Below are 25,707 nucleotides of genomic sequence, written 5' to 3'. Positions count from 1 at the left end.
AACATTTGCTTAAACAGCGCCAGCAATTTGCACACTATTGCCATTGTCCTGGTTCTGGCTGCCCAGCGAAGGATATCTTTCATCTTTGGCATGAATTTAAATTGCTTTATGAGTGCAAATTGTGCTCAGCTGGTGGGCGAGTGGTGCCGGAGACCATGGAAATTATGTGGATCTGCCTGAAAATGAGAGAGGGAGCCGTTTAAATGGGGAAAATCAAGTTTAAGCGAGTATCGACAGGTCAGCAAGTTAATGGAGTGTCAGCTCTAAAGTTAATAAGGTATAGTCCCCTTTAATGAAGTTTTTTTATTCAATTTTCGAAATACCAAGTTTAGGCCTAAACAAACTTATGACCCTTTGATTTTTTTTTTAAATTGATACCCCTTTAATGTAAAATTGATATTACCAAAATATTGTTTTTACGTTTTCGAGTCAAAATCGATACCACAAAACGTAAAATCGATCATCGTTTTATGTAAATTTGTTTAGGTGTAGAGAAACCAAGCAATTATTTTTAAAGGATCTAAAGCCTGTAAAATCTCTAAAACTATTTTACAATCCATCTTTCTTCTGAATTTTCCATTGTATCAAACGTTAATTTTAAATTTTAAGGATTTCTAGCCTACAAATTAGATTTTCTTTTTTTCAAACATTGTGGTTTTCTTTTGCGAAATATGAAATACCGAAAGTCTGGCAGCTGGTGAAGATTGTTTATCTTGCTGGCTGTGGAAATCCTTTCATGGCATTCTCCCCACACCGAACCCATTCCCATTTTTGCTGGGGGGCAACTTCGATTGAATGAAATCCAATTAGCTTTTTTCGTGCTTATCAAGGCGTTTACAGTTACTGGGGGCAACAATGACGGTGGCCGTAACAGCAGAGTAGTAGCCCTCGAAATAGTATCCGCGGCTTGATCTTTCCGCCTCGAACTGCCCGCCGTTTTCCTCGGACACGTGATGAACTGTGGGGTAAGAAAAAATAACCAAGAGATGGACTGTGAACACGTCTGTCGGCGTAAAAAAAGAAACAAACGGAAAAACCCAAAAAAAAGAGAATGTTTCGCCATCATTCTCGGCTTACAGACAAGTGAATATGCGTGTGTGTATGGACTCCATGGCCTATCTGTATATGTGTGAGTGTTGCCTGCGACTGTCAGTGTCATCGCAACTTGCCAGTAACTGTAACTGCAACCAACTGTGGCCAACACACACACACATATACATATAAAGTGCCGCTTCCGGCTGGATATCTCTTCACGCTTCGTTTATTTAGTTTTGCCCGCCATTTTTCTGCTTCATTTTTTGGCCCTGTGGTCCACACTGCGTGTACTTATTGTTGTGCAATTTTCAGCATTTTCCAGTTTTCTCTTTTTTTTTTGTTCGCTACAAGTGAATTTTGCCGCTGCCGCCAACAACATTAGCAAGTCAAACAAATTTTGTTTGCCAAGCAAAGGCAGCTGGTGCGGCCAAAAAAAAAAGAGCGCTGCAAAATAATTTGAAGCAAATTTTAATTAATGCCGGCAGCAGTGCCGGCGGATACAGACAAACCAACAGACTTTCTGTACCGTGGGCGGAGTTAACCGCATGGCGAAAATTTGGTCCACAGGAGGAGGACATCGTCAGCAGCCAACAGCCAGCCGGCAGACCGCAACACCGTGTAAATCCCTTTATCAAATTAATGAGCTCATTAAAATTCGTTTAGCAATTACAGTTTTAACAATTTCCGCCAACCCTCCACCCCCAAAAAATGCCCAGAGCATCAATATGCTTGGCGGTGGACCGAAATGGGAGTTTCCAGAATATGCTGAATCGCACAGGTGGCGACTTTGGGGCGCCAGGACTTTCAGCAGGACTCTCCAGTACTTCAACCTGCACGTGCGCAGTGTGTCGCCTGGACGGCCTATAATATTATATCCATAAAAATCATAATAAACTCTGAAGTGAAATTTTTGTGCGCCGCCAAGATTGTTATATACTCTCCACCGAAAGGAAACTCCCTGCGTTAATAGCAAAATCGTGTGGCCGGGAAATAAAAGGGCATAAAAATGCTTTAAAAGTAATAATAATTGCGTTTAGCCTTGTTTTCGGCTTCTTCTCCTCCTTTGCTAGGTAAAATTTTTCCAGCTGCTCAATCGCGGGTGAAACAATAAAACGAAATAGCGATGTAATAATTTATGATGGCATCATTAAAAGCAACAAACGGTTGAGCTGCTGCAAAACTTTTGCCATTCGAAAGTATTAGAAGCTGTTAGATTTTCTTTTTGGGTGTTTCGTCTTCGACAGCTTTTTGGGCAACGCTCCGATGAATTTTGCCTTTCGCCTCCTTCGACTGCAGTGTAATAAAAATGTTATTATTTCCCTTTATTTATTATGCTTTTTACGGAATTTATGACGTGCGCATGTTTTGATTCATTTTTCAAAAACTGTTTGTAATTTTCATAAAATGTTTGGCCAATGCTAATCCGCCGGTATAAAAAAATAAGAAAAGACTTCAAGTCCATCCATACGGCGAATGATTAATTGGATATTGTGGCAAATGCACATAAACCATAACTGACAAATTTCTTTTTTATTTGGCATCCGTCTTGGATACAAAAGTGTTACACGCATTCGGTGTCCTTGTCTTGGTGCCTCGCTCCTTTGTGTGTGTGCGTGTGTATAGAGGGTCCTTTTCATTTTCATTGTTCCTTTGTTACTTGGGGCTATTGATTTTTCATCCCTTTTTGCCGGTCCGCGGTCCTGTTGGTCCTGCTGCTTCTGCTGCTCACTGCCTTTTGTATTATTTTGCCATTTATTGTACATTATGCAGGCGACTAATATTGACATTATCTGTTCAGCAGAGCCTCAGTTCCTTTTGTCGCTCTGTCACTCGAATCAAAGGCGTAAATCCGTTTTTTATCGCTCTCTGGTTCCCCGGATTTGTATGCCCTTGAAAAGGATATTCTAACTATTGGCAGGCGATTTTTAAGCAAGGAAATAAAATTAAGGTATCACATTTATTTATTCATTTAAAAAATCACTGAAATTAAAGAAATTAAAATACAGCACCTAAAAGTATGCAATCATTTTTTTTAATTTTCGCACTGAAAATGTTAATATACTTTTAGACACCTTGTAAATATATTTTAATTTTAAAGCTTAGGAGATTTATGTAATAAATATATATTTTCCATAAATAATTCCGTTTTTGACAAGATTTAATTATCAATTAGATTAAAAAGTATCTAAAAGTAGGTATGCAATAAAAGTAATTTTTCGTTGCAAACTTTTATACTCTTTTTTAAGAGATTTTAAATTTAAAGGGACTTGAGAGTATTTCAACTTCAACTTGGCCAAGTTTCCCTGCTCGTAACTTTCTTAAATCTGCCTCGGCTGAATAGGTCGTAATCAATAAATTCTGCAAATAGTTAAGGCCTGTTGGGTCAAAAAAAAAAGGAAAAATATGAAGAGCGCTGAGCCGTTCTCTTTAACAGCAGGCAGCAGCCAGCCATTGGCCAGGGAATGTTGATTGTTTCCTGCCCCAGGACAGGAGATCCTTGCTCTTTTACTCACTTACTCAACACCCAGCATTCCTTGCCCTGCCCAGATCCTTTGGCCCGGCAATTTATGATATTTATTTGATGCCCTGACATATGGCCAGCGTTTTGTGTGCTCATCTATTCAGCAATTCCCTGGCTGTTGACCCCGCCCATTGCCATTCCCGCTTTCCATTCGGTGTGACCCTCTGTGGGTCATACATCAACCGAGTGCTGCGTGCGTAGATTGCAGTCGGAACTGCCGTACATACAAAATACAAATGTGTTGATGTCACCAACACTACGAGATAGAGCAGGAGCTGCAAAAAATTGCATTATTTGTTTTTCCACGTTGTTAGGTATACATATAGGAGCAGGACTCTCTGCTATTGCTGTTGCTTTTGTCTGGGGCGCTGACATCGCATGACTATGCATTTCATTTGATATGACGATATAGCACCCCCCACCCAAACCACCCACAATGATGAATTATTGTGCCAAAGGTGACTTTCATTATTCCCTCTGCATTTTTCATATCGCACACAGCAGCACGCTGCTGCGTATCTATGCAGAAAATTGAATTCCAGATAGCCTGATAGCCTGGTGATTCCCCTGGCAATAATACTGCCCTGTCATCCCATACAATTTAGGTCTGCAAATTGATTGTATGGATTTAATATTAAGGATTAGACATCAACGCACAGCTGAGCAATCCAATGGGCACTCCATTTTCGGGGGGTCATGCATCACTCGACGATGGGCGTGTTTTTGGCAAATAAATGAAATTTTGCTTTTTGAAAGCACTCAAAAAAATCACATAGCTGTAGAATCGATATGTAAATTTCTGGTATTTTATACACATATCGTTTTTAACCTGAAATACTGATCAATTGAACATTGATATGAAGCATGTAAAAAAAATTGATACTGGTTTAATGTAAATTAGATATTAGCGAAATGAAATGTTCACGATACCACTAAACGTAAAATCGATCAGCTTTTCATATAAATTTGTTTTCTGTGTACATCATTGGTTGGGAATGAGAAGGGGGAAATCCCGATACGATATGTTTCTCTCTCAATTTCTACTTCATGAGCATAAATTGCATTTTGTGCAATTTTTCCATTTCCATTTTGTTTAAAAATAGGAAAGGCGGAGTGGAAAAGCCACCTAGGCCATGTTTTTTCAATATATCTACTTTGTGTTGCCATTTCTTTGGGTTTATTTTTATAGTTTATTCCTGGTTTACTTTTGTTGTTGCTGATATTTTTGTTTTCATTTTTGCCCCCTTGCCGCAAAAGGCAATTTTCTATAGACTCTCGCCCGTTTGCAACTTTTATGACAAAGACATACAGACGAGAAACCGCTTAGATGTTAGGGAAAATTGAATTTTTAAAAATTGTCCTGGCAGCAGACTAAGGCAGGGCGGAAATATGAAAGCTTCCAGTCAAACCGGATCCTGGAGCCTGGATCCTGAATCCTGAATCCCACGGACCAGCCGAAATGCTCTGCTGAATCCGAGGCGAAAAAAAAGAAAAGAAGGAGAAAACACACTCACATGTTGCTGGCTGCTTCATCATCAGCTAAAAATCGATTCAGGGACCTTCCTTTTCCCATTTTCAGTTTGCCGTCTGCGCTGTTTCGCAGTTTATTCGCTTTCCTCGTCCTCAAACCTCATCTCAAAAACTATACAACCCATCCACACACATTCGTTTCGGGTTTTCAGTTTCCAGTGTTCAGTTTCCAGTTGGATTTTGTTTAATTCGCTGTCAGAAATATGGGTCCATTGTCCTTTGCCGCTGCATTAGACTTCGCCTCTAATATTCGCAGCAATTTGTTAACCAAGTTCTCTCTCTCATTTCCCATTTCCCAATGCCATTTTCCCTTTTGCCATCGAGAGATATATTTTTTTTCGCATTTTCAACGTTGTGTTTTGCACTTTTTCAATTTATTCTCTTGCTGCACGCTCGCTTTTGTTGCATATTTTATTTGCCGCCTTTTAGTTATAGCCATTGTTGTGCTCTATGTAAAATATTCAACATATTTCGCAAGTTGATTCTGTTTTTATTTCTTTTCGACGGCAGCGACGCCGGCCGAAACAATAAAATGAGTGATAATAAAAAATGAATTGCACATGCGGGTTAGACAAAGCGGTGGGTGGATGGGAAAGTTGATGTGGATATGGGTGGGTGGCTTAGTTGTTGCAATAATATTTTTTTGACGCCTTCAAAGCTGCCTGCTGTTAAAGCAAATATTATTGGTTATGGTTTTTTGTTCTCATGATCAGAGCTTAAAAATTGATTTTATAAATATGAATTAGAGTTACTAGAAAGTTGGGAAGTAGGGTTGTGACAACATCGATAGTTTTGGCTATTATTATCAATACAAATCGATCTTAATTTCCTGCGATTATCACCGATAGTTCCAATATTTTATAACCATCGATAGTATCGATAGTGCTATCGATATTTTTGCTAACCTTATTGTGAAGATAGTTAGATAGATCTAGGTCATATTTTATATAGATCCTGAATAAAACTTATGGAATTACATTAAATATAAAATGTAGGTATTATTTATTCAAATAAATCTATAAATATTTATCAAAGCTGGGAATATCCTACTGCAAGCCCGAAATAAATCCTCAAACCCACACACTTTCAACCAAAGTATCAGATTCTGATGGCCCAACATGTAGTCGGCAAACATTATTTGCATATTCCCATGTTAATACTTTACTCCATTGGCAGTGCCAACACAATGGCCCTTAGCGCAGGGCCAAAAATTGAGTGTAACCCATCTGGTCAGAGCAATCCGGCTTTGTCAAATCTGCCCTGGCAGCCCTTACTCAATTATGCCTCAAGTTCCGTTTCATTAAATACGCTTTTGTGCACTCTAGCCCCCAAAACAAAGTGCTAACACACATGCAAAGGCTTTTGTGTGTTGTGCTGTGCTGCGTTGCGTTGCAGTTGGGGAAAAGTTGGCCAACAACAAGTCAGCCAGGCTAACTACCAAACAGTCGGGCCTATGGCTCACACACACGCGGCCAAGTCCTTAAACCGTCTTTAACCCGCTCTGTGCCAACGCACACAGGCACACAAGGACATGCACTTAAAATGCAAACGGGCGTAAAATTTTAATTGAGCCTTATACACTTTGCCCTCATAAGTATGCAGTGGTTTATTTTTTTGTTTGTTTGTGCTGCAGCCTGTGTGTTGGGTGTGTGTGGACACTTAGTGCGGCTGCAACCTTGAAACGGGGGCTCCACCCACCGCACATATGACCCAATAGAAACCAATTTGCGAGAACAACAAGAACAATGGCAACAACGGCCAAAAGGACATCAATCAGTGGGCAATAGGAGGCGCACAAGGACCTGCCTTTGCCAAGTACCGACATACAGTTGAGGTCAAAGAAATAGGACTAAAAACGAATAATGAATTCTGGGATTTGTATAACTCTTTCGTTCTAAAAAACTATTATAAAGCTGCCTAAAAGTATGCAGTAAAATAAAACAAAAGGTTTCCTGACTTCAAAATATATTGTTGCATAATTTTAGATGCCTTTAAAAGTGATTTCAAAACTCTAGATAATTTAAAGTATTTACATTATTCAAGTGGTCTTTTAGTTTCGAAATATATTGTGCCATCCTTTAGACACCTTTAAAGCTTTTTCAAAATTCTAGTTTAACACTTTTCTTATTTATTATTTTATTTAATTATTTTTTGTTAATTATTTTACCAATTATTTTATTTTAAGTGAACAAACTACTTTTTACACATTAAATACTCAATTTAAATGTTTAGTTACTATTCAATTTTGATGTTTTGTGCCACACAAAATTCAATAAAAATAGATAATCTAATCAGTTGATCGTCACCGTTCACCAATGCATTTAGGGGCGTATGCAAAATTGTTTTGCCATTGCAGCAGCTGGCTGGTTTGGTATTGCCATTGTTTTTATCGCCGCTGTCGACTGAATTGCACCACCCACACACTAGAAAAAGTGCGCATCAATTATTTATATTGAATATTGCGCTTCGATTAGACTACATTCAATTGGCATATTCAGGGCCGACCTGTCAATGCATGACAAGTGGGCCAAGAACGCGACCAAGGGCCCCATGGAATAGGGGGCCTAATGAAAGCCCCTCTTTAAAAAGTAGCCACCAGTTACCACACTTTCCCTTTTGTTCGCCATTGCACTCGAATCGAGCTTGTTATTGCGTTCAGCAAATATTTGTAATGGGTGGTTGGTGGTGGTTCAAGTGGTTTGATTGGCGCTTTTCATAGCGGGGGGGCGATAAAGAAAAGTTGTCAAGTCCTCAGCATCTCATATGTCATTCAGCATAAATGTCATTCCGATACTTTGCACAAAGGATTCTCGTTTGTGTGTGTGTTTTTGTCGCATTTTTTATTTGCCCATTTTCCCTTTTTTTTATTTGCCCTTACAGGCATGTGGGTGCGGCTGCGGGTGTCCTTGTCAGGTTCACGCATGAACTGCTACTTACTGGCCGGGATCAGGATCAGGATTTTGCTGCATTGCAGGATGCGTAAATTGAATTTTGTGGTAAAGTGCAAATTGGCTGGCCTGGCCAGTGACCAAAGTCAACGATGATCGGAGGGCTTTAGTGTAGAATTTTCTGTGATTACACGGGCAGTGTGAAATTTAAGATAGTTTCTCCTTCTCCTCCTGTGTTGCATTCAATTTGGCGGCGTATTAAGTTTTCAAGCTGCAGCTTGAAACTTGATAAATAAATTACTTGGCAGTCCGACAGTCGGACAGTCTTACAGCCTTACACTTTGCACATTTTCCAGAATTATTGCAGTCAATTGACGCGCTCCGCTTGCAGAGACTCCAGAATCCAGCATCCAGACTTTAGACTTCAGACACTCGGATCTGCTGCGATTTGCAGTTTTCCCTCTGTTCATTGGGTTTGCTTTTTTATGCTTTCCTTTCTTTTTTTCTATTTTGCAATTGCAAGAAAATATTTTCATTCCTTAGTCCGCAGAGGAGACGAGACTACAGGTCGATGCGTCACTGGGTTTCACTGCCTTGGACTACTGGCTCTCCTCCAGGAGATTGGCTTGGCCGTACTTTATTGGCCTGGCAAAAGTTTTGTGCCGTCACTCGAGCCGGCGAGTCTGAGTCTGGGCGATTTAAGTTGCTCCGAGTTCTCCGAGCTACAGCTACAGCTTCCAGTTCTTCAGTTCAGTTGCTCTGACTTTGAGTGACGGCCCAGGCTAATGCTAATGCCAAAAGCCGGGGCCAATGTCCCAAGTTGCTGGTCTGCTACTCTGGCGCAATAGTTGCTCCATTGATTTAACTAAAGGAAAATTGATTTAATGCCATAATTCAGTGTGTCCCCCAGCCAACCCCTGGCTAGAATGTGCCAACTGACTTTCAATCAATTTGACGCATAATTCCTGATGGATTTAATCGTAATTGATGATGGATTGAGGCGCTCTCTCTCTGTCTTGAGTAGCGGACAACGCGGCGTATGCGTAACGCAGCAAAGCGGCACTCCTGTGCAAAGAACTAATACCTTGTAATTTGTTTTCGCTTAGCTTTATCGAACGATGGTCTTTTCATTAAGTTACCTTACATAAATCAATGTCAGGGGTTGGAGACTACAGATTGGAAAACGTGGAAAAAAGAGGAAACCCAAAGGATATCCCGCTGATATGGCACTCTGTGGTCTTCTACTTACATCAAAGCCTTGCCTTGGTCCGAGTTTTTTTTAATTTTAATCAAATGCATGACAAACCCCCCACCCTTTTCTCCCCTTGAATGTCTGGCTACCTTTTATTTGACTTGGCCATTTCAATTGCCGAGCAATTCCTTAATGGCTTCTCCCCCCTCTCCTCTTCTCACTTTACTTGTACCCTGCACTGTCCTTAGATGTAAATAAAAATGTATTGCGCTGCCATTTCCTGTGAAAGCCAAAAGCATTTGATGTAACTCATTTCAGCTTATGCGGCGGCCACGTGACGACAACATTTTCTCTTACCGCCTTTTTTCAGCCCCCTCTTCTTCTCATTTGTAGCGCTATTTGTATTTGCATTCGTGTTTCGTGTTGTGGGGGTGTGTTTGTGTGTGTGTGGGGGGTCTTTTCTTTTATAACAGGTATTCCTGGGGATACAAGGGTATATTTGTCCTTATTTGACTAAGTGGCGGGGGATAAGGTGAGCAAAGACCACATATAACTTTGATTATTTTTAGCTATTCGATGAATTCTTTGGTAATATAAATATTACTAAATATAAAAATAATTAACCATTAAAAAATGAGTGTTTAGTAGGTATATGTTGTAAAAATTATATAAACTTGTACTATGCGTTTTTGTTGCATATTTATTGTTTATTAATATTTTTTCTGGACATTTTATCCTGGAGTAACTTTCAGTCGTTACACTCCACCTACACCAAATTCCCACTCTTTTTTATAATGCTCAGCTTTTTTTGTGTGGCACTGCAACGGCTTTTATATGTGTTTTTCTTCGCCAAAGCTGTGTGAAATCAATGGAAGCTGTTTCACTCAGCCGTCGCCTGCCATTCTGCGCTCGGGTGGAAAAGTGAACTGAAAACTGCCCCAGCGACTGGCCTGTGATTGCGCAAAGTGCGGCGTTGTCCTGCGAAAGCGTTTTATTTAAATATATATATGTATGTATTTACATACACTCATAAAAATAATTTTCTACATTTTAGAAAATCGCCCTTAAAAAATTTTCGCCCTTGAAATGAGAAAAATTTTCTATTTTCACGACAAATTTGCCATAAATTTAGAGCAGGTGACCATAAAAAAATATTTTTAGGGTTAATTTTTCTATTTTTCTAATATTTAGGGCGATTTTTTTCGATTTGCTTCGTTTTGACCTTTTCTAAATCCAACGGCGAATTGCCCTAATTTTTTTCCTAAAATTTTTCTCAATACAAGGGCGATTCGCCTTAAAAATCACTCCAAAAGTGTGAAATTCGGTAGCCCAGCGGTCTAATCACTTGCGCTTTCAACTTTGCTATATGAGGACTAAGGTCGTGGGGTTGTGGGTTCGAACCCTGTGTGATTCAACATGATTTTTATGTTTTTTTTTTTTTGTAAACATAATACTGAGGACATTTTTTCTTCCGAATTTTAAATTAAAGTAGTCTTTAAACCTTAAAAACGTATGGAAGTTCTGAGTTAAAAGCATACTTTGTGTTTGCGGGCAAGAAAACGGGACTAATTGTCACAGTCGTCAGGAAAAAAATATACGGTTTAGTTGCCTTTAGTCATATTATAACGTAGACCTCAAGAAAATAAGATGTGTGCAGAGTTTGTTCGTCGTCTTGCGCGATGGGTCTGTGGTGCAGCGGTAGGACGTTAGACTCTAAACCGAGAGGTCGTGGGTTCGATTCTCGCAACGACCAAAAAAAGTAAGTTGTTTTTTCTCCTCATATTTATTTCCCTAATTCGTTTACAAACATGATTTTTCAGTTCTAACGGCTGTGCTGTATAGATCGGGCCCCCCTCTTAACGCAGCTCCCATATAAGCTACACACCAATACAATAATATGAAACGGTGTCCTCCGCCGGTGTTGTTTAATTAAAGCAGCAGTCCCAGAATATAGACGATTAAAAAAAAAAACATGCTTCCCAAATTCAGTTAAGCATGCTCAAACACGATTTCTTTTAATTTGTCTAATTTTTTAGGGCATTTGCCTTTAAAAACAGAAAATTCGCCCTTAATTTTAGAAAAATACACCTTAAAATTAGGGCAAATCACCCTAAAAACAGGAAAATATTTCTTATTTCAAGAAAAATCACCCTAAATTAAACCAAATTTCCATCGGGATTTTTTAGAAAATTTTTCTAAATACACGGGCGAATCGCCAGCGGATACGATTTATGGGCGATTTTCTAAATCCACGGGCGAAAAGTCAGTTTTTTAGGGCGATCTAGGGTAAAAATTTCTATGAGTGTATATGTGTTTACAGGTTTGCATGGTGGTGATGGTATGGTGGCAGGTAAACCGTAACGGTTTAAATCTGCTTGTCCAACACTCGGCTTCCGCCATTTCGCCCCTCGGCCCTCAGCACTTTAGCTTCGGCGTATACGGCGGCCCCGTATTTGTGTCAGTTTTCATGCGGATCGCTTACAGTTGGCATAAAAAGGACGACTGCCAACACAAGAACAGGAGCAGCAGGAGCGGCAGCAGCGGCAGAACATGTTAAAAACAGTTTTATGCACTGCCAGAACGAGCTGGAATAAAATAAATATGCTGGCTGACTGCTGCTGCCAGCCCCTTTGGTTCTTCGTCCTGCGTTCCCCTGTTCCCCCTGTTTTCGTCCTGGAAAACGCAAAAGTGCCCACGCTTCAATGCGTGTATCTGTCGCCCAGCCCAAAATGCTTTAAAAAGTGATTTTTACAACCCGCACACCCAGAATCACACACATGTACTCCAAAGTCATGAGCTAAAAAGAAGAAAACTTTGGTAAACTACAGAGAGAAAAAGAGAGAGAGAACAATAATGTAACTCGACTATTAGATACCCGTTACTCAGGCAAAGGAAGTGCAAGCGACTGCTTGCACTGCTTGAATTTCATTATTTCCTTGGCTCATAACTTTTTAATAAATAATCCGATTAAAAAAATTCTTCTACATTTTAATAAGTATAATTGAACACAACAAAATAGCGTAGGAAAACTCCCATCTACCCGTTACATACTTTTTCGCGAATTTAATATACCCTTTTACTCTACGAGTAAGGGATATAAAAAGTTGAAAACGTTTTTTCCCTGAATAGTCAAGTAAGCTAAGCCGACCTGAACTGAACTGAATTGCCGATTTGCAATTTTCGGCTTGCTCTCTTTTTTGGATTTTTTATTTTTTGATCCAAAGGGTTTTGGTCGGGTTAATGAATGAGCCGGAATCTGTGCTATATTTTTCTACCACACCATAGCCGTTTGTTTATGTTGCCCCGCCTGCAATTGATGGTGATTGAATTTTTTGATTGATCGTCTGATTGATTGAACGAGTTGATTTTGGTCGATCTCCCCCAGGCGAGCGATGATGGAGTTTGCATTGCAGTTTCCCCGCCTCCCTAAGGTTAAAAACTAATAAAAAACCCGCATAGCAAAATAGGAGGAGTGCAAAACCCACGAAGAGTCGGCTTTATTGAAAAGCGGCACGGCCTAAAAACGAAAGGAGGCACTGGGGAGGCCCACCTTTGCTCCTTCGGGGAATTCCTGCAATTACGCTAAAAGCAATTCCCGACCGAAAAACTCCAAAGAGTTAGCAGCGAAGTCAACCCTTAGCCTTTGGCTTATACAACAGAACAGAACAGACAAACACATTTGCCACCTCGCTAAGACAGGCCCACAAATTTTTATTTAAAGCACTTTACCAGGATCGTGTTTCGTCCTCTCTCCCTCTATCTTTTTTTTTCCTATCTGTGAGTGTGTCGTACAATCAACTTAAACTTAAAGATTACAAGCACCGCCCGCTAAGCTGCGGAAAAATGTATGCCAGCGACCAGGAGTAAAAAACAGGAGGAAATAGCAGGAGGGGGATGAGTCCTTGCGGGAAATCCGCAAAACCACTCACGGCAGACAGAGAGACAGAAGGATGCCCTCCAGGAGTACGCATGCTATTTGTATTTAAAATGGGATTTACCTGCGGTTTTGTCACTTCTTCTTTTGGCGGGGCTTTTAATTTGATTTAATGCGTCTACGCGTGCCGAGCATTTGTGTAAGAAAACCGCCTGCGCATCCTTTTTGGCGGCTGGAAACAGGGACTTCGGGGTAAATGTGTACACAGAAAAAAAAATTACAAAATCTGATCTTCTCAAAGATCGAGGTTTTCATATCATTTTGATATGGTATAATATTTCTTAAAGAAATACAACATTTGGTATTTAAAACAGTATTTTTAACATATCAAGTTGATAAAATTGAATCATAAATTTGACTTTTTTATTGATATGAAATAAGGTAGAATACCAAATTTTTTTCTGTGTAAGGCCTCCTGCTCTTGTTGTTGTTGGCCATTGGTGCGAACTAAGTTTTTGGCGCCCAACGAACCCCACCAAAATGCCCCAGTGAATTGGGCAAGTGAAAACTTGTGTCGGCGGTGGAAAACTATGTACAAACTCAATTGCAAATGTATGCCAACCTTGTTGTTTGGGGAAAAATGCAAATTAATTTTCCGCAGGCCTTTCGCTGCGGTGCCCATTAAATATGAGCTGAGCGCTCTGCAACTCGCAATTTTGCCTTGGCCTCCATTTTTGGTTTATGTAAATCTTGCTGGGGATCCGCAGCCATCTTCCGACCTCCAAGCACCCATTTCCAGACATTTTGCCTGCACATCAAAGACAAGAACATTTTCGCTAGCGGCTAGACTTTGAACTTCTCAGCTGGGTCTCAAGGAATGGGTCATGGGATTTCTGGAGTCTGGTTTTTGGTATTGGTAGTCTGAAGTCCTCGGCTCTCAGCTCAACCGCAATTAAAACAGATTTCTTGTTTACGATGTCCTTGGCGAATTTGTAAATCAATTCTATGCGTATTTAAAGCAATTAATTTTCCTGAATTTTAATTGACTTTGCCATCATCATTCCCTGCCCCCCGAAAGCCGGTTTGTTTGTTTGTTTATTTACTTGTTTTCTGTTTTCCCATCAACTTGCCCTAGATAGCCCACAATATTTGGTAGTCCTTGCTGTTATCTATATGTTTTCGTTGCGGTTAGGCTAAATTGATTTTAGAGCTAAGCAGAGTGCATGTGTACTTAGGTCATTTGTGTCGGTAGTTTGGGTCTAATCCTTCTTCAAGCTGTCAGCTTTTTGGGATGCGGCTCACAAAGGTGACCACAGAGATGGCCTAAAAGGGAATGCCTTATTTGAACTAAAAGAAAAAAAAGTTAATTGAAATTAATAAAGCTAAAGGCACATGCAAGATAAAAGAGATTTTCATGCAATTCTCTTAATTAATCGAAATATTCTGAGCTGCAAACTATGTTTTTGTCAATCTGTCAGCAATGTTTAGTTGATTTACAAATGTGACTACCGAAAAAGCCAGCTTAGCCACCTGAAAAAATAAGTAGCTAAGCTTTTAAAGTTTCAATATATTAAAGTTCAAACCTACCTGAATATTTGAGTTCGTGGAGATGGGAAAAATAGAGCCGGCTGTAAAAGCAATTGATTTTTGGGAGCTCTTCAAGAAATAGATTAAAGATGTTTTGTATCTGCGACTTGTATGCATCCAGTTGGAATGGAATATTGTAGGATTGCTTGTCTTTTGGCTAAGATTGCTTTCGGCCCAAAAGTAGGCAACAGAGTTTGGTCTACATGGTTTAGTAGAAAATATAGTCTCTTGAGCCAGAACTCCCAAAACTTCACCAAATTGGTGAGTAGGCTTGAGCTACAGGTCGGACTCAGGGTCCCGACCCGAAGTCAATTTCGTTTGGAGTCACACCAAAATTACCAGTGGACCGAAGAAGAAGTTAGTTGCAAGTGCAAAGATCAAAGTTACACAAATTAAAGGAAATCCAAAATTTCCAAAATTCCCGGCAATCGCCGTTACAAGTGGCTTAAAAACCAAAAAAAAAACACAAGTGCTAAAGTGCCAACCCCTAGTGGGTAAGTTTTTGAGTGCGAGAAGTTGATAAAGTGGTGTTTGAACGCCGTAATGTTTTTAGGTGGCACCTAATTACATAACCCCGGTCCGCCAAAAGCCAGGCTTGGGCGTAAGAGGCGTCTGGAGAACAAAAGGGCCAACAGGAGTGAAGTTATATACCCATCAACCGATCAATCAGCACCAGCAGCAGCAGCAGAATCCGAGATCCCTCAGCAGCAACCAAAGCGCCGAGAATTTGATTTATATATATTATCTACATATTTTTGATACTTTCTACATCTACGTTTATATGTTGTAGAATAGCCCAGTAGCCAGCGAAATTTAGGCTAGGGTCCATTTACCGGCAATACAGTCCGTAAGCCGTAGGGAAATATAGCCCAAAAAAAAAAAAAATGAATTAATCAACCCCTCAAATACAAAATCATTTCTAATTACATTTAAAAACTTAAAGTAACGAATTTTACGCGGCATTTTACGCCGCTAGGAGCAGATCAACAGCTGAAATTTAGTTTAAGTAGTTTTAAGAGTATAGCAATCAAGAGAGAAGGTCAATAACAGGAAAATATGCATTAGAGCTGAGCAGTCCCGTCTTTCCATGTACAATTCCCTTCCCTCTCCCATATCTTAACGGCAGAGTACCGTACCGCTGTAGGTTACGAGTAAGGCGAGAGTAACTTAATCGATCTCTTAAGTAGTTGAGGTTCTCTTTCACAGGCCCCCTTCGAGAAGCGCTTCATCGTGGGATACAAAGTGAGTCCATTGTAATGAATCTCAACTACCTTTTTTTAAATAACACAAAAGTCCAAAGAGACAACAAACATTAAAATTTAACCCCTTACTAAATGCCGTAATAAAAAAAAAAATATTTAAAGAAACTCCAAATTCCAAAAAATTTCCTCCCCACAAAACCCAAACCACAACTCCCTGCTCAATAAAATAAAATTTTAAGTCTCACATATAATGGCATAATTTAACATACTTACATTCTACCCATTCTACCCGCTCTCTACATTTGTACATTTATTTACATGAACTCAGAAATATTCAGCGATCGCTAAATTTAATTTTTAGTCATTAAATTCGCAATTTTAATTTCAAGCTAAATGTTAATCAGTTCTTAGGTTCCTAATGAACTTGTTTAGAATTAATTTTTGTTATTTAATAGGATTATTCTATGTTTAAAAATAAAATTTATAATGTTATCTAAAGTTGAGTAGAGTCAATAGGGAAGCCATGCGTCGTCGAATGTTATATGTCATGTAAAGTGTAGTCGCCTTTTAGGGATCGCCATAAATGTATCTGGTCGATGGTGATCATGGTAGGGAGGGCAAGTCAGCTTGAACAACCGCTGACATAAAGGCACTACATCCTTGTTCGTCCTTGTCTGTCCTTTGCTAGCCAATAGTCCGGTCCATTAGTCCTGCGGAGATCCTCGTACCCTTTAGCACGTGAAGTAATAAGATTTTGTTGTTCGTCTATAGAGCAAGTAGCAGCGTTTTTAAAACCTATCCCCGACCCCCCTCTACTGGTAACTCATGCCGGAACCAGCGCGTGCTCAACGTAGGCTACAAATTACACCAGCTCTCGAAACGTAGTTCGCTACAGTATTCTAATATATAACAATAAACTTATTTGGCGCCCAAACGTGTGTGGCCCGATTCTGTCATGGCGACAGATCGATCCGGCAAGGCCAGATCCATAAAAAGAAAAAATATATTTATTTAAAACCGTCAGTAACATCAGACGTTAGTCAAGAGAATCTCCACAGCATTCATCCTCTAGATTAGGTGCGGCGAGGAGTGATTTACGGATCAAAACTCCTTGCATACTATTAGGCCGCTGGAAAAGTTTTAGCTATTTAGCTTTAACGCCGCTACCTAATTAAACTTACGCATAGGGCGTTGTTTATTGGCTTAATAAATTTGCCATCCCGTCTTTTAGCGTGGGAAGTATTAATTTTTTTTGTACTGAAGTTTAATATAGAATTGTACAGAACACTTGTTGCCGGTTGCCTGGTGTATCTGGTATAGTCTGTGTTTTATGCGAAGTTCAAGAATTTTATTAATACCAGATGTTAAATGTAAGATTAAGAGTCTGTTTTCGAGAATCTGAACAATAGGAGCCGGATGTTGCCGTTTTGCCATGCGGTGAACCGATTAAGTAGGTATTTTCGTTAATAGATCGTCATCTGAAAACGATATCTTTCACCTTTCTAGTCAAATTTTATTTTGTAATTTATTTTTGTTTTGCGTATTAATCTTTTTGTAGTGGAGTTTTAGGCGGAATTGTACAGAACACTTTTGGCCGTTTGCCTGGTGTGTCTGGTATAGTCTGTATATAATACAAGTTGCAAAAAGTTATTTGATACAAGATGTTAAATGTAAGATTAGTGAATCTGTTACATGGAAATCCATATATTACAGGAGCCTCTTGTTGCCGTTTGCCTTGAGGTGAACCTTTTTATTGTTTTTGTGTAATAGTTCGTCATCTGAAAACGTCATCTTCCACTTGTAATTCCATTTTATTATTAAAAATTTTTAGAGTCAATAGTATTAAATTTCATTACCGACAGGGCTTAGCAGGACAAGGAACTTTACAAAAAGATAGCAGAAAACGATTGCATGGCACCCCAAATTTTGAAAGTTTTATTCTGATTTTTTTTCGATTAATTATTTATTTATTTATGTTTTGTTTATTTATTATTTTTGCTTACTATTATTTATTTATTTTATTTATTTATTTTTATTATTAGGTAGATATTTTTTTTTAATTATTATTGCAAGATTCCGGAGCTGTAGGTTTTGTTGAAATGTCCCTAGCACACAGCACAGAAGATCTAAATAAAATAGTAGAGAACGTTTGTCAGATCTGCGCAAAACCTATTTCCTTTCCGATCCAATTGCTACACGCAAGGTGCGGTCACGATTTTCACCGAAATTGCTTCGCTACAAAAGCGGGGAAAACAAAAATCTGTCCTGTCTGCTCTAGCTCACTATCATTCGCATCAGCGGAGAATTTAGCAGTTGATACTCCAACTAAACCTTCTGGCTCGAGAACCAAAACTCCAATAGTGCCACTTAACGTAGTAACTAGGTCGAAAGCTAATCAAGGCAAACCATCAAGCGACATCACAATGCCTACTGGTAACGACCAACAACCGCCTTCAGCCCCGACTGAACCTCCAACTGATTTTCAGTCGGCAATGGCCGAAACTATCAGGGTAGCCATTTCAGAAGCCTTAACGACTGCATTGGCCCAGCAAACAAAATGTTTCGCTGATGCTTTGGCGCAACAAACAAGAACCATGACCCAAGCGTTCGCAGGGAATTCGCAAGCCCAAGCGGCAAATTTTTCGCCTAACCAGATAATGTTAGACCCGATGTATAACCAAGGTAATACCGATCCTCAAGGTCCACCAAATCTAGGTCAGAATCGTAGTAGCAATTATTCGCCTGCCTCAGCAAGCAGCTCCTTAAGGCCAGATAAGATTGCTCAAATCATGGTTGGTTGGAAGCTACGCTTCTCAGGAAAAGGGCCAATGACTGTCGAAGACTTTATATACAGAGTAGAAGCTTTAGCAGGACAATCATTGGAGGGAAATCTTGAGCTAGTGGCTCAGAATGCTAATTTGCTGTTTGACGGAATCGCGAGCGATTGGTATTGGCGTTTTCATAAAAGCGTATCTGCAGTGCGTTGGTTCGAGTTAGTTGAAGGACTTAAAGGCCAATTCAAAGACGATAGAACTGACAGGAACATTCGAGCGGAAATAGACCAAAGGAAGCAACGGGGAAACGAAACTTTCGATGATTTCCATAGGATAATCGCTGCCCTTGCAGATAGACTGTCGCAACCAATGTCAGAGCAAGCAATGGTTGAAACTTTGCGGGCGAACCTCCTTCCAGAAGTCCAACATGAGATTTTGTATGAGCATACCCGAACTGTGCAAGAATTAAGACGACTAGTAAGGACCCGAGAAATTTTTATGCAAACCGTAGGAAAGCCGCAAGGATTTACACCGCGCCACGGACCACCCAGGAGGCAAGTCTGTGAGGTGCAATGTCAGGTAGAGACAGTAACAGAGAGCGAAGAGTCTGATGAAGATCAAGAGTTAGCGGCCATAAATCTGCGATGTTGGAACTGTAAAGAAAAGGGACATCCACATACCAAGTGCCCAGTACCGAAGCGGGTGTATTGTTTCGGATGCGGAGAAGACGGCCAGTACAGTCATACCTGCATCAAGTGCCACCCGTCAAAAAACTCAGCAGAGCGTGCCACAAAGGCACGCAAACAGATGGTCTCGAAGGCAACGATGACCGACCAACTAGATTCACTTCACTAACCCCAAAACCAAAATCAACTGCCCAGATTTCTTCCAAAACTGAGTTAGAGAGCAATCATACCACTCGTTCAACAAGCCGTAGGGACAATTACAAATGTTTAAAAAAGAAAGAACGCAAGCTGTTGCTCTCAGCCATAGTGGGGCAACTTAACGATTTCAGGCCTTACGCGCAGGTTGAAATTTTGGGCAAAATGGTAGTTGGTTTACTGGACACTGGAGCGTCAGTCAGCTGCATAGGTGGGAGTCTGGCTGCAGAGCTACCAGAACTAAATATAAAATACTCTAGAATAACAGCAGGAATTCGAACAGCAGACGGGCAATCCCAACCGATAAGTGGTCGGCTAACTACAGAAGTGTCCTTCCGGGGCGAAAAGAAAACACTAACCTTCTATATAGTACCATCCCTAGCAGGAGATTTGTATCTAGGAATAGATTTTTGGAAGCATTTCCAGTTATTACCCGAAGCCTTCCGGGGCAACAATCCAATAGTGGCAGCATTAGAAGAGCCAATATCTCGTGAGCTCTTGCCTGACCAGCAGCAAGCGCTACTTCGTGCAATTAAGCTTTTCCCGTCGTACGCGGCGAAAGGTCTGGGAAGGACCCAACTACTCTCACACTCCATTGATGTGGCTCAAGCAAAACCCATAAAACAAAGGCACTATGCGGTATCTCCGGCAACGGAAAAACTTATGTATGCGGAACTGGATAGAATGCTAGAGCTAGGTGTAATAGAGGAGTCGTCCAGCGCTTGGTCCTCACCAGTAGTTCTGGTCCAGAAACCTGGTAAAGTAAGGCTGTGTATTGATAGCCGAAAGCTGAATGAAGTGACGGTTAAAGACGCATATCCAATGCCACTTATTAATGGAATTTTAGGTAGGCTCCCAAAAGCAGAATTCATAACTAGTTTGGATCTAAAAGACGCCTTTTGGCAGATCCCGCTAGATGCTAATTCAAGGGACAAAACAGCATTCACAGTGCCTGGAAGACCCCTCTATCAGTTTGTTGTTATGCCCTTTGGGCTATCTAATTCTCCCCAGACTATGTGTAGGCTAATGGATAAGGTGATCCCAGCGTCTCTAAGGAACGAGGTGTTTGTGTACTTAGACGACTTACTAATAGTCTCAGATACTTTTGAAAGACATGTAGAAGTTCTGAAAGAGGTTGCGTCTCACCTTCAAAATGCCAAATTGACCATAAACGTAGAAAAAAGCAATTTTTGTATCAAGGAGGTTAAATACTTGGGACATGTGATTGGCCATGGAACCGTAGGCACAGACCCAGATAAAATATCCGCAATTCTGGAGTTCCCTAGCCCTCGCTCCATGAAACAGGTTCGCCGTTTCTTAGGAATGACGGGTTGGTACAATAAATTTATAAAAAACTTTGCCGCTTTAGCTTCTCCAATTACCGATACGCTCAGAAACAGAAAGAAATTTGCTTGGACTGAGGAAGCTCAACAAGCTTTTGAAATCTTGAAAGAACACATGTGTACGGCCCCTGTGTTGCATAGCCCAAATTTTGACGCTCCGTTTTCCATCCATTGTGATGCAAGCAACACTGGAGTGGGCGCTGTTCTAATGCAGGACGACGCCGAGGGAAACGAAGTTCCAATCTCCTTTATGTCCAAGAAACTAAACAAATGTCAATCAAATTACACAGTCACAGAGAAGGAGTGTTTGGCAGCTGTTATGGCGCAAAAAAAATTCAGAGCATATGTGGAGGGACAAGAGTTTTCAATTATAACGGATCACGCGTCCTTAAAGTGGCTTATGTCCCAGGGAGACCTCAGTTCTCGTCTTGCACGATGGGCCCTAAAACTGCAGGGATTTAAGTTCAAAATCAGCCATAGAAAAGGAAGCCAAAATGTAGTGCCAGACGCCTTGTCAAGGACTTTTACGGAAGACCTTTCGGTCTTAGAAATATCTAGTTTAGTGGATATGGATGCTAGTGAGTTTAAAGGGAAAAACTACGAAGATCTAAAAGCAGCTATTTCCACAGGAGTACAACAATTAGGTGAGGTTAAGGTCAGCAACGGGTTTGTTTATCGTCGCGCTGAGCACGCTGCAGACGAGAAAGTGGCAGATGAATCCTGTTGGAAGCTGTGGCTTCCTAAAGAGCTAGTTCCAGATTTGTTAAAAAAAAACGCATGAAGATCCCTTAGCAGCACACTGTGGCATAGCCAAAATGTTAGAAAACTTGAGAAGATATTTCTATTGGCCAAATTTAGCGGTAGATGTAAAAGATTTTGTCAATAGGTGCGAAGTGTGCAAGACAACAAAGCATCCCAGTCAGACTTTGAGACCAGCCTTGGGAAATACTGGCCAATCTGAAAGGATTTTTCAAAGGCTCTACGTGGACTTTTTAGGGCCGTATCCGCGTAGCTCGGAAGGGCATATAGGGCTTTTTATTGTAGTCGATCATGCATCTAAGTTTCCCTTTCTAAAAGCCGTAAAGAAATTTACCACAGAGGCTATTCTTCCATTCCTTGAAAAAGAAATCTTCCATTGTTTTGGCGTACCGGAAACTATTATTTCCGATAATGGAGTGCAGTTCAAATCAGTGGCGTTCAACGCTTTACTTGAGAGATATGGGATCGCACACTCCTATACGGCGATTTACGCTCCACAAGCCAACGCCTCAGAAAGGGTCAATAGATCGGTGTTAGCTGCCATCAAGGCGTACATAGATCCGAGTCAAAAGAACTGGGATAGTAAACTTAGTAGCATCTGTTGCGCGTTGAGGTCAAGTTTTCATTCGGCCATAAAAACGACACCGTACAGAATGGTTTTTGGGCAGCACATGGTAGTAGATGGAAAATCATATAAAATCATTAGGGAGCTAGGATTGCTAGAGGATAGAAATGTACAGTTCAGTAAGGATGACTCGCGAGACATAATAAGGCGTACGGCTCAGGATTCGATGGAAGCCCAAAGGGAAAGGAATGAAAGGGCTTATAACTTGCGGAGCCGAATTGTGTCTTACAGACCGGGTCAAGAGGTCTTTCGCCGGAACTTCCAGCAAAGCAACTTCGCAAAGGGTTTTAGCTCAAAGCTAGCACCGGTTTTTATAAAGTCTAGGATCCGAAAAAAACTGGGTTTGGCCTATTATGAAATTGAGGACCTCCAGGGAAGGTTAATTGGCAAATACCACGCGAAAGACTTGCGACAATAAGACAAGCTGGGATCTCCCTTGTGTCGATAGCTCACCCCAAGTGAGATTTTGGTGGGGGGGAACTGTAGGATTGCTTGTCTTTTGGCTAAGATTGCTTTCGGCCCAAAAGTAGGCAACAGAGTTTGGTCTACATGGTTTAGTAGAAAATATAGTCTCTTGAGCCAGAACTCCCAAAACTTCACCAAATTGGTGAGTAGGCTTGAGCTACAGGTCGGACTCAGGGTCCCGACCCGAAGTCAATTTCGTTTGGAGTCACACCAAAATTACCAGTGGACCGAAGAAGAAGTTAGTTGCAAGTGCAAAGATCAAAGTTACACAAATTAAAGGAAATCCAAAATTTCCAAAATTCCCGGCAATCGCCGTTACAAGTGGCTTAAAAACCAAAAAAAAAACACAAGTGCTAAAGTGCCAACCCCTAGTGGGTAAGTTTTTGAGTGCGAGAAGTTGATAAAGTGGTGTTTGAACGCCGTAATGTTTTTAGGTGGCACCTAATTACATAACCCCGGTCCGCCAAAAGCCAGGCTTGGGCGTAAGAGGCGTCTGGAGAACAAAAGGGCCAACAGGAGTGAAGTTATATACCCATCAACCGATCAATCAGCACCAGCAGCAGCAGCAGAATCCGAGATCCCTCAGCAGCAACCAAAGCGCCGAGAATTTGATTTATATATATTATCTACATATTTTTGATACTTTCTACATCTACGTTTATATGTTGTAGAATAGCCCAGTAGCCAGCGAAATTTAGGCTAGGGTCCATTTACCGGCAATACAGTCCGTAAGCCGTAGGGAAATATAGCCCAAAAAAAAAAAAAAATGAATTAATCAACCCCTCAAATACAAAATCATTTCTAATTACATTTAAAAACTTAAAGTAACGAATTTTACGCGGCATTTTACGCCGCTAGGAGCAGATCAACAGCTGAAATTTAGTTTAAGTAGTTTTAAGAGTATAGCAATCAAGAGAGAAGGTCAATAACAGGAAAATATGCATTAGAGCTGAGCAGTCCCGTCTTTCCATGTACAATTCCCTTCCCTCTCCCATATCTTAACGGCAGAGTACCGTACCGCTGTAGGTTACGAGTAAGGCGAGAGTAACTTAATCGATCTCTTAAGTAGTTGAGGTTCTCTTTCACAGGCCCCCTTCGAGAAGCGCTTCATCGTGGGATACAAAGTGAGTCCATTGTAATGAATCTCAACTACCTTTTTTTAAATAACACAAAAGTCCAAAGAGACAACAAACATTAAAATTTAACCCCTTACTAAATGCCGTAATAAAAAAAAAAATATTTAAAGAAACTCCAAATTCCAAAAAATTTCCTCCCCACAAAACCCAAACCACAACTCCCTGCTCAATAAAATAAAATTTTAAGTCTCACATATAATGGCATAATTTAACATACTTACATTCTACCCATTCTACCCGCTCTCTACATTTGTACATTTATTTACATGAACTCAGAAATATTCAGCGATCGCTAAATTTAATTTTTAGTCATTAAATTCGCAATTTTAATTTCAAGCTAAATGTTAATCAGTTCTTAGGTTCCTAATGAACTTGTTTAGAATTAATTTTTGTTATTTAATAGGATTATTCTATGTTTAAAAATAAAATTTATAATGTTATCTAAAGTTGAGTAGAGTCAATAGGGAAGCCATGCGTCGTCGAATGTTATATGTCATGTAAAGTGTAGTCGCCTTTTAGGGATCGCCATAAATGTATCTGGTCGATGGTGATCATGGTAGGGAGGGCAAGTCAGCTTGAACAACCGCTGACATAAAGGCACTACATCCTTGTTCGTCCTTGTCTGTCCTTTGCTAGCCAATAGTCCGGTCCATTAGTCCTGCGGAGATCCTCGTACCCTTTAGCACGTGAAGTAATAAGATTTTGTTGTTCGTCTATAGAGCAAGTAGCAGCGTTTTTAAAACCTATCCCCGACCCCCCTCTACTGGTAACTCATGCCGGAACCAGCGCGTGCTCAACGTAGGCTACAAATTACACCAGCTCTCGAAACGTAGTTCGCTACAATATGGCCAACTCAAGGCGTTCGCAATCCGATTTTATGAGGTCACACACGAAGCAAAAGGGGAATGTCTGGACCATCAGACCATTGATATAGGCCACGGTGGCCAAACCCGTCCAAATATCGGCGAAGAAGAGCAGATTAATCATGGACAAACCAAGGCAAATGCCAATCAAAAGAAACTGAATGAAGATTGTGCGGGCAATCGCAGGTCGTATCATTTCAGCGTATCTAAAAAATAATATAGTAAATCTTAAATCTACTAAAGTTATATTTATTTTTTAAGATCCTTACTCCTTAATAAGCTTGTGATCCTTGATGCAGTTAATCAAATCCTCTTGATTTTCGATATCACTTTTTTCGGGATCTGTACAAAGTTTCTCCACCCTCAGTTGCAAAAGTTTGATGTGAGCTCTAAGGATCAAACCATAGAGCAGGGGATATATATCGCTCATCAGGGTTTGGGTTACACTACACAACATAAGTGCCGTTTCGTTCAAAGCAGCCTTCCAAAAACTCGACCTACTCTCTCGCCAATCCACATATGGATTGTAGATACGCCAGGGCAACTTTCCACTCAAAGCGGACGAAAGAAAAGTCGAAATGGTGTAGGCGGTGTAGATCATCTGGTAGATGAGATAGGCCATATTGCAACGCACCACCCATCGATGCACTTCGATTCTTTCATTCAAAGTATTACAACGTCTGTCCATTTCGCTCAATATCTTCTTGGCCTTGTAAAATCTCGAAATATAAACATTGAAGAATAGCACTTTGAAAGGCATTCCCACTGAGTTGAAGAATAGCTGCAAAACTGTCAAGAGTTCGCTTGGGGTAAAGGTGTTCAGATCCTTTATGAAACTTATGATGATTCCAATGGGCAAGTAGACAACACACCAGGCAATAATAAGAGTGGCAAAAATATAGTAAATTGCCTTGAACTTAGCGGGAGTATGCCATCCCATACAGAACATCCCGTACTCGAAGTATCTAAATGCCTCCGGAGAAGTCAAAAGATCCGTGGGAGTCGGTTTCCTCAAATAGTTAAACCACATTA

General features: G+C 40.4%; 1 protein-coding gene and 1 long non-coding RNA gene across 2 annotated transcripts in view; one reads left to right on the top strand and one right to left on the bottom strand.

Moving 5' to 3' along the window:
* The window catches only part of LOC138913377 (uncharacterized), an 84,196-nt gene that overhangs the window by 41,303 nt on the left and 17,186 nt on the right, over positions 1-25,707 (top strand). The window lies entirely within an intron of this gene.
* On the bottom strand, positions 14,496-25,705 carry LOC108056268 (odorant receptor 98a). The gene is made up of 4 exons (XM_070217924.1): positions 24,945-25,705; positions 24,666-24,881; positions 14,628-14,772; positions 14,496-14,570 (listed from the first exon to the last, which is right to left on the bottom strand). The coding sequence occupies exons 1-4, from the start codon at positions 25,703-25,705 to the stop codon at positions 14,496-14,498; spliced, it is 1,197 nt and encodes a 398-aa protein (XP_070074025.1).

The sequence above is a fragment of the Drosophila takahashii genome, chromosome 3R, assembly GCF_030179915.1.
Source record: "Drosophila takahashii strain IR98-3 E-12201 chromosome 3R, DtakHiC1v2, whole genome shotgun sequence".
Classification (NCBI taxonomy): domain Eukaryota; kingdom Metazoa; phylum Arthropoda; class Insecta; order Diptera; family Drosophilidae; genus Drosophila; species Drosophila takahashii.
Note: the sequence above shows the minus strand (reverse complement) of the source record. Positions and strands in the feature narration are given on the sequence as shown.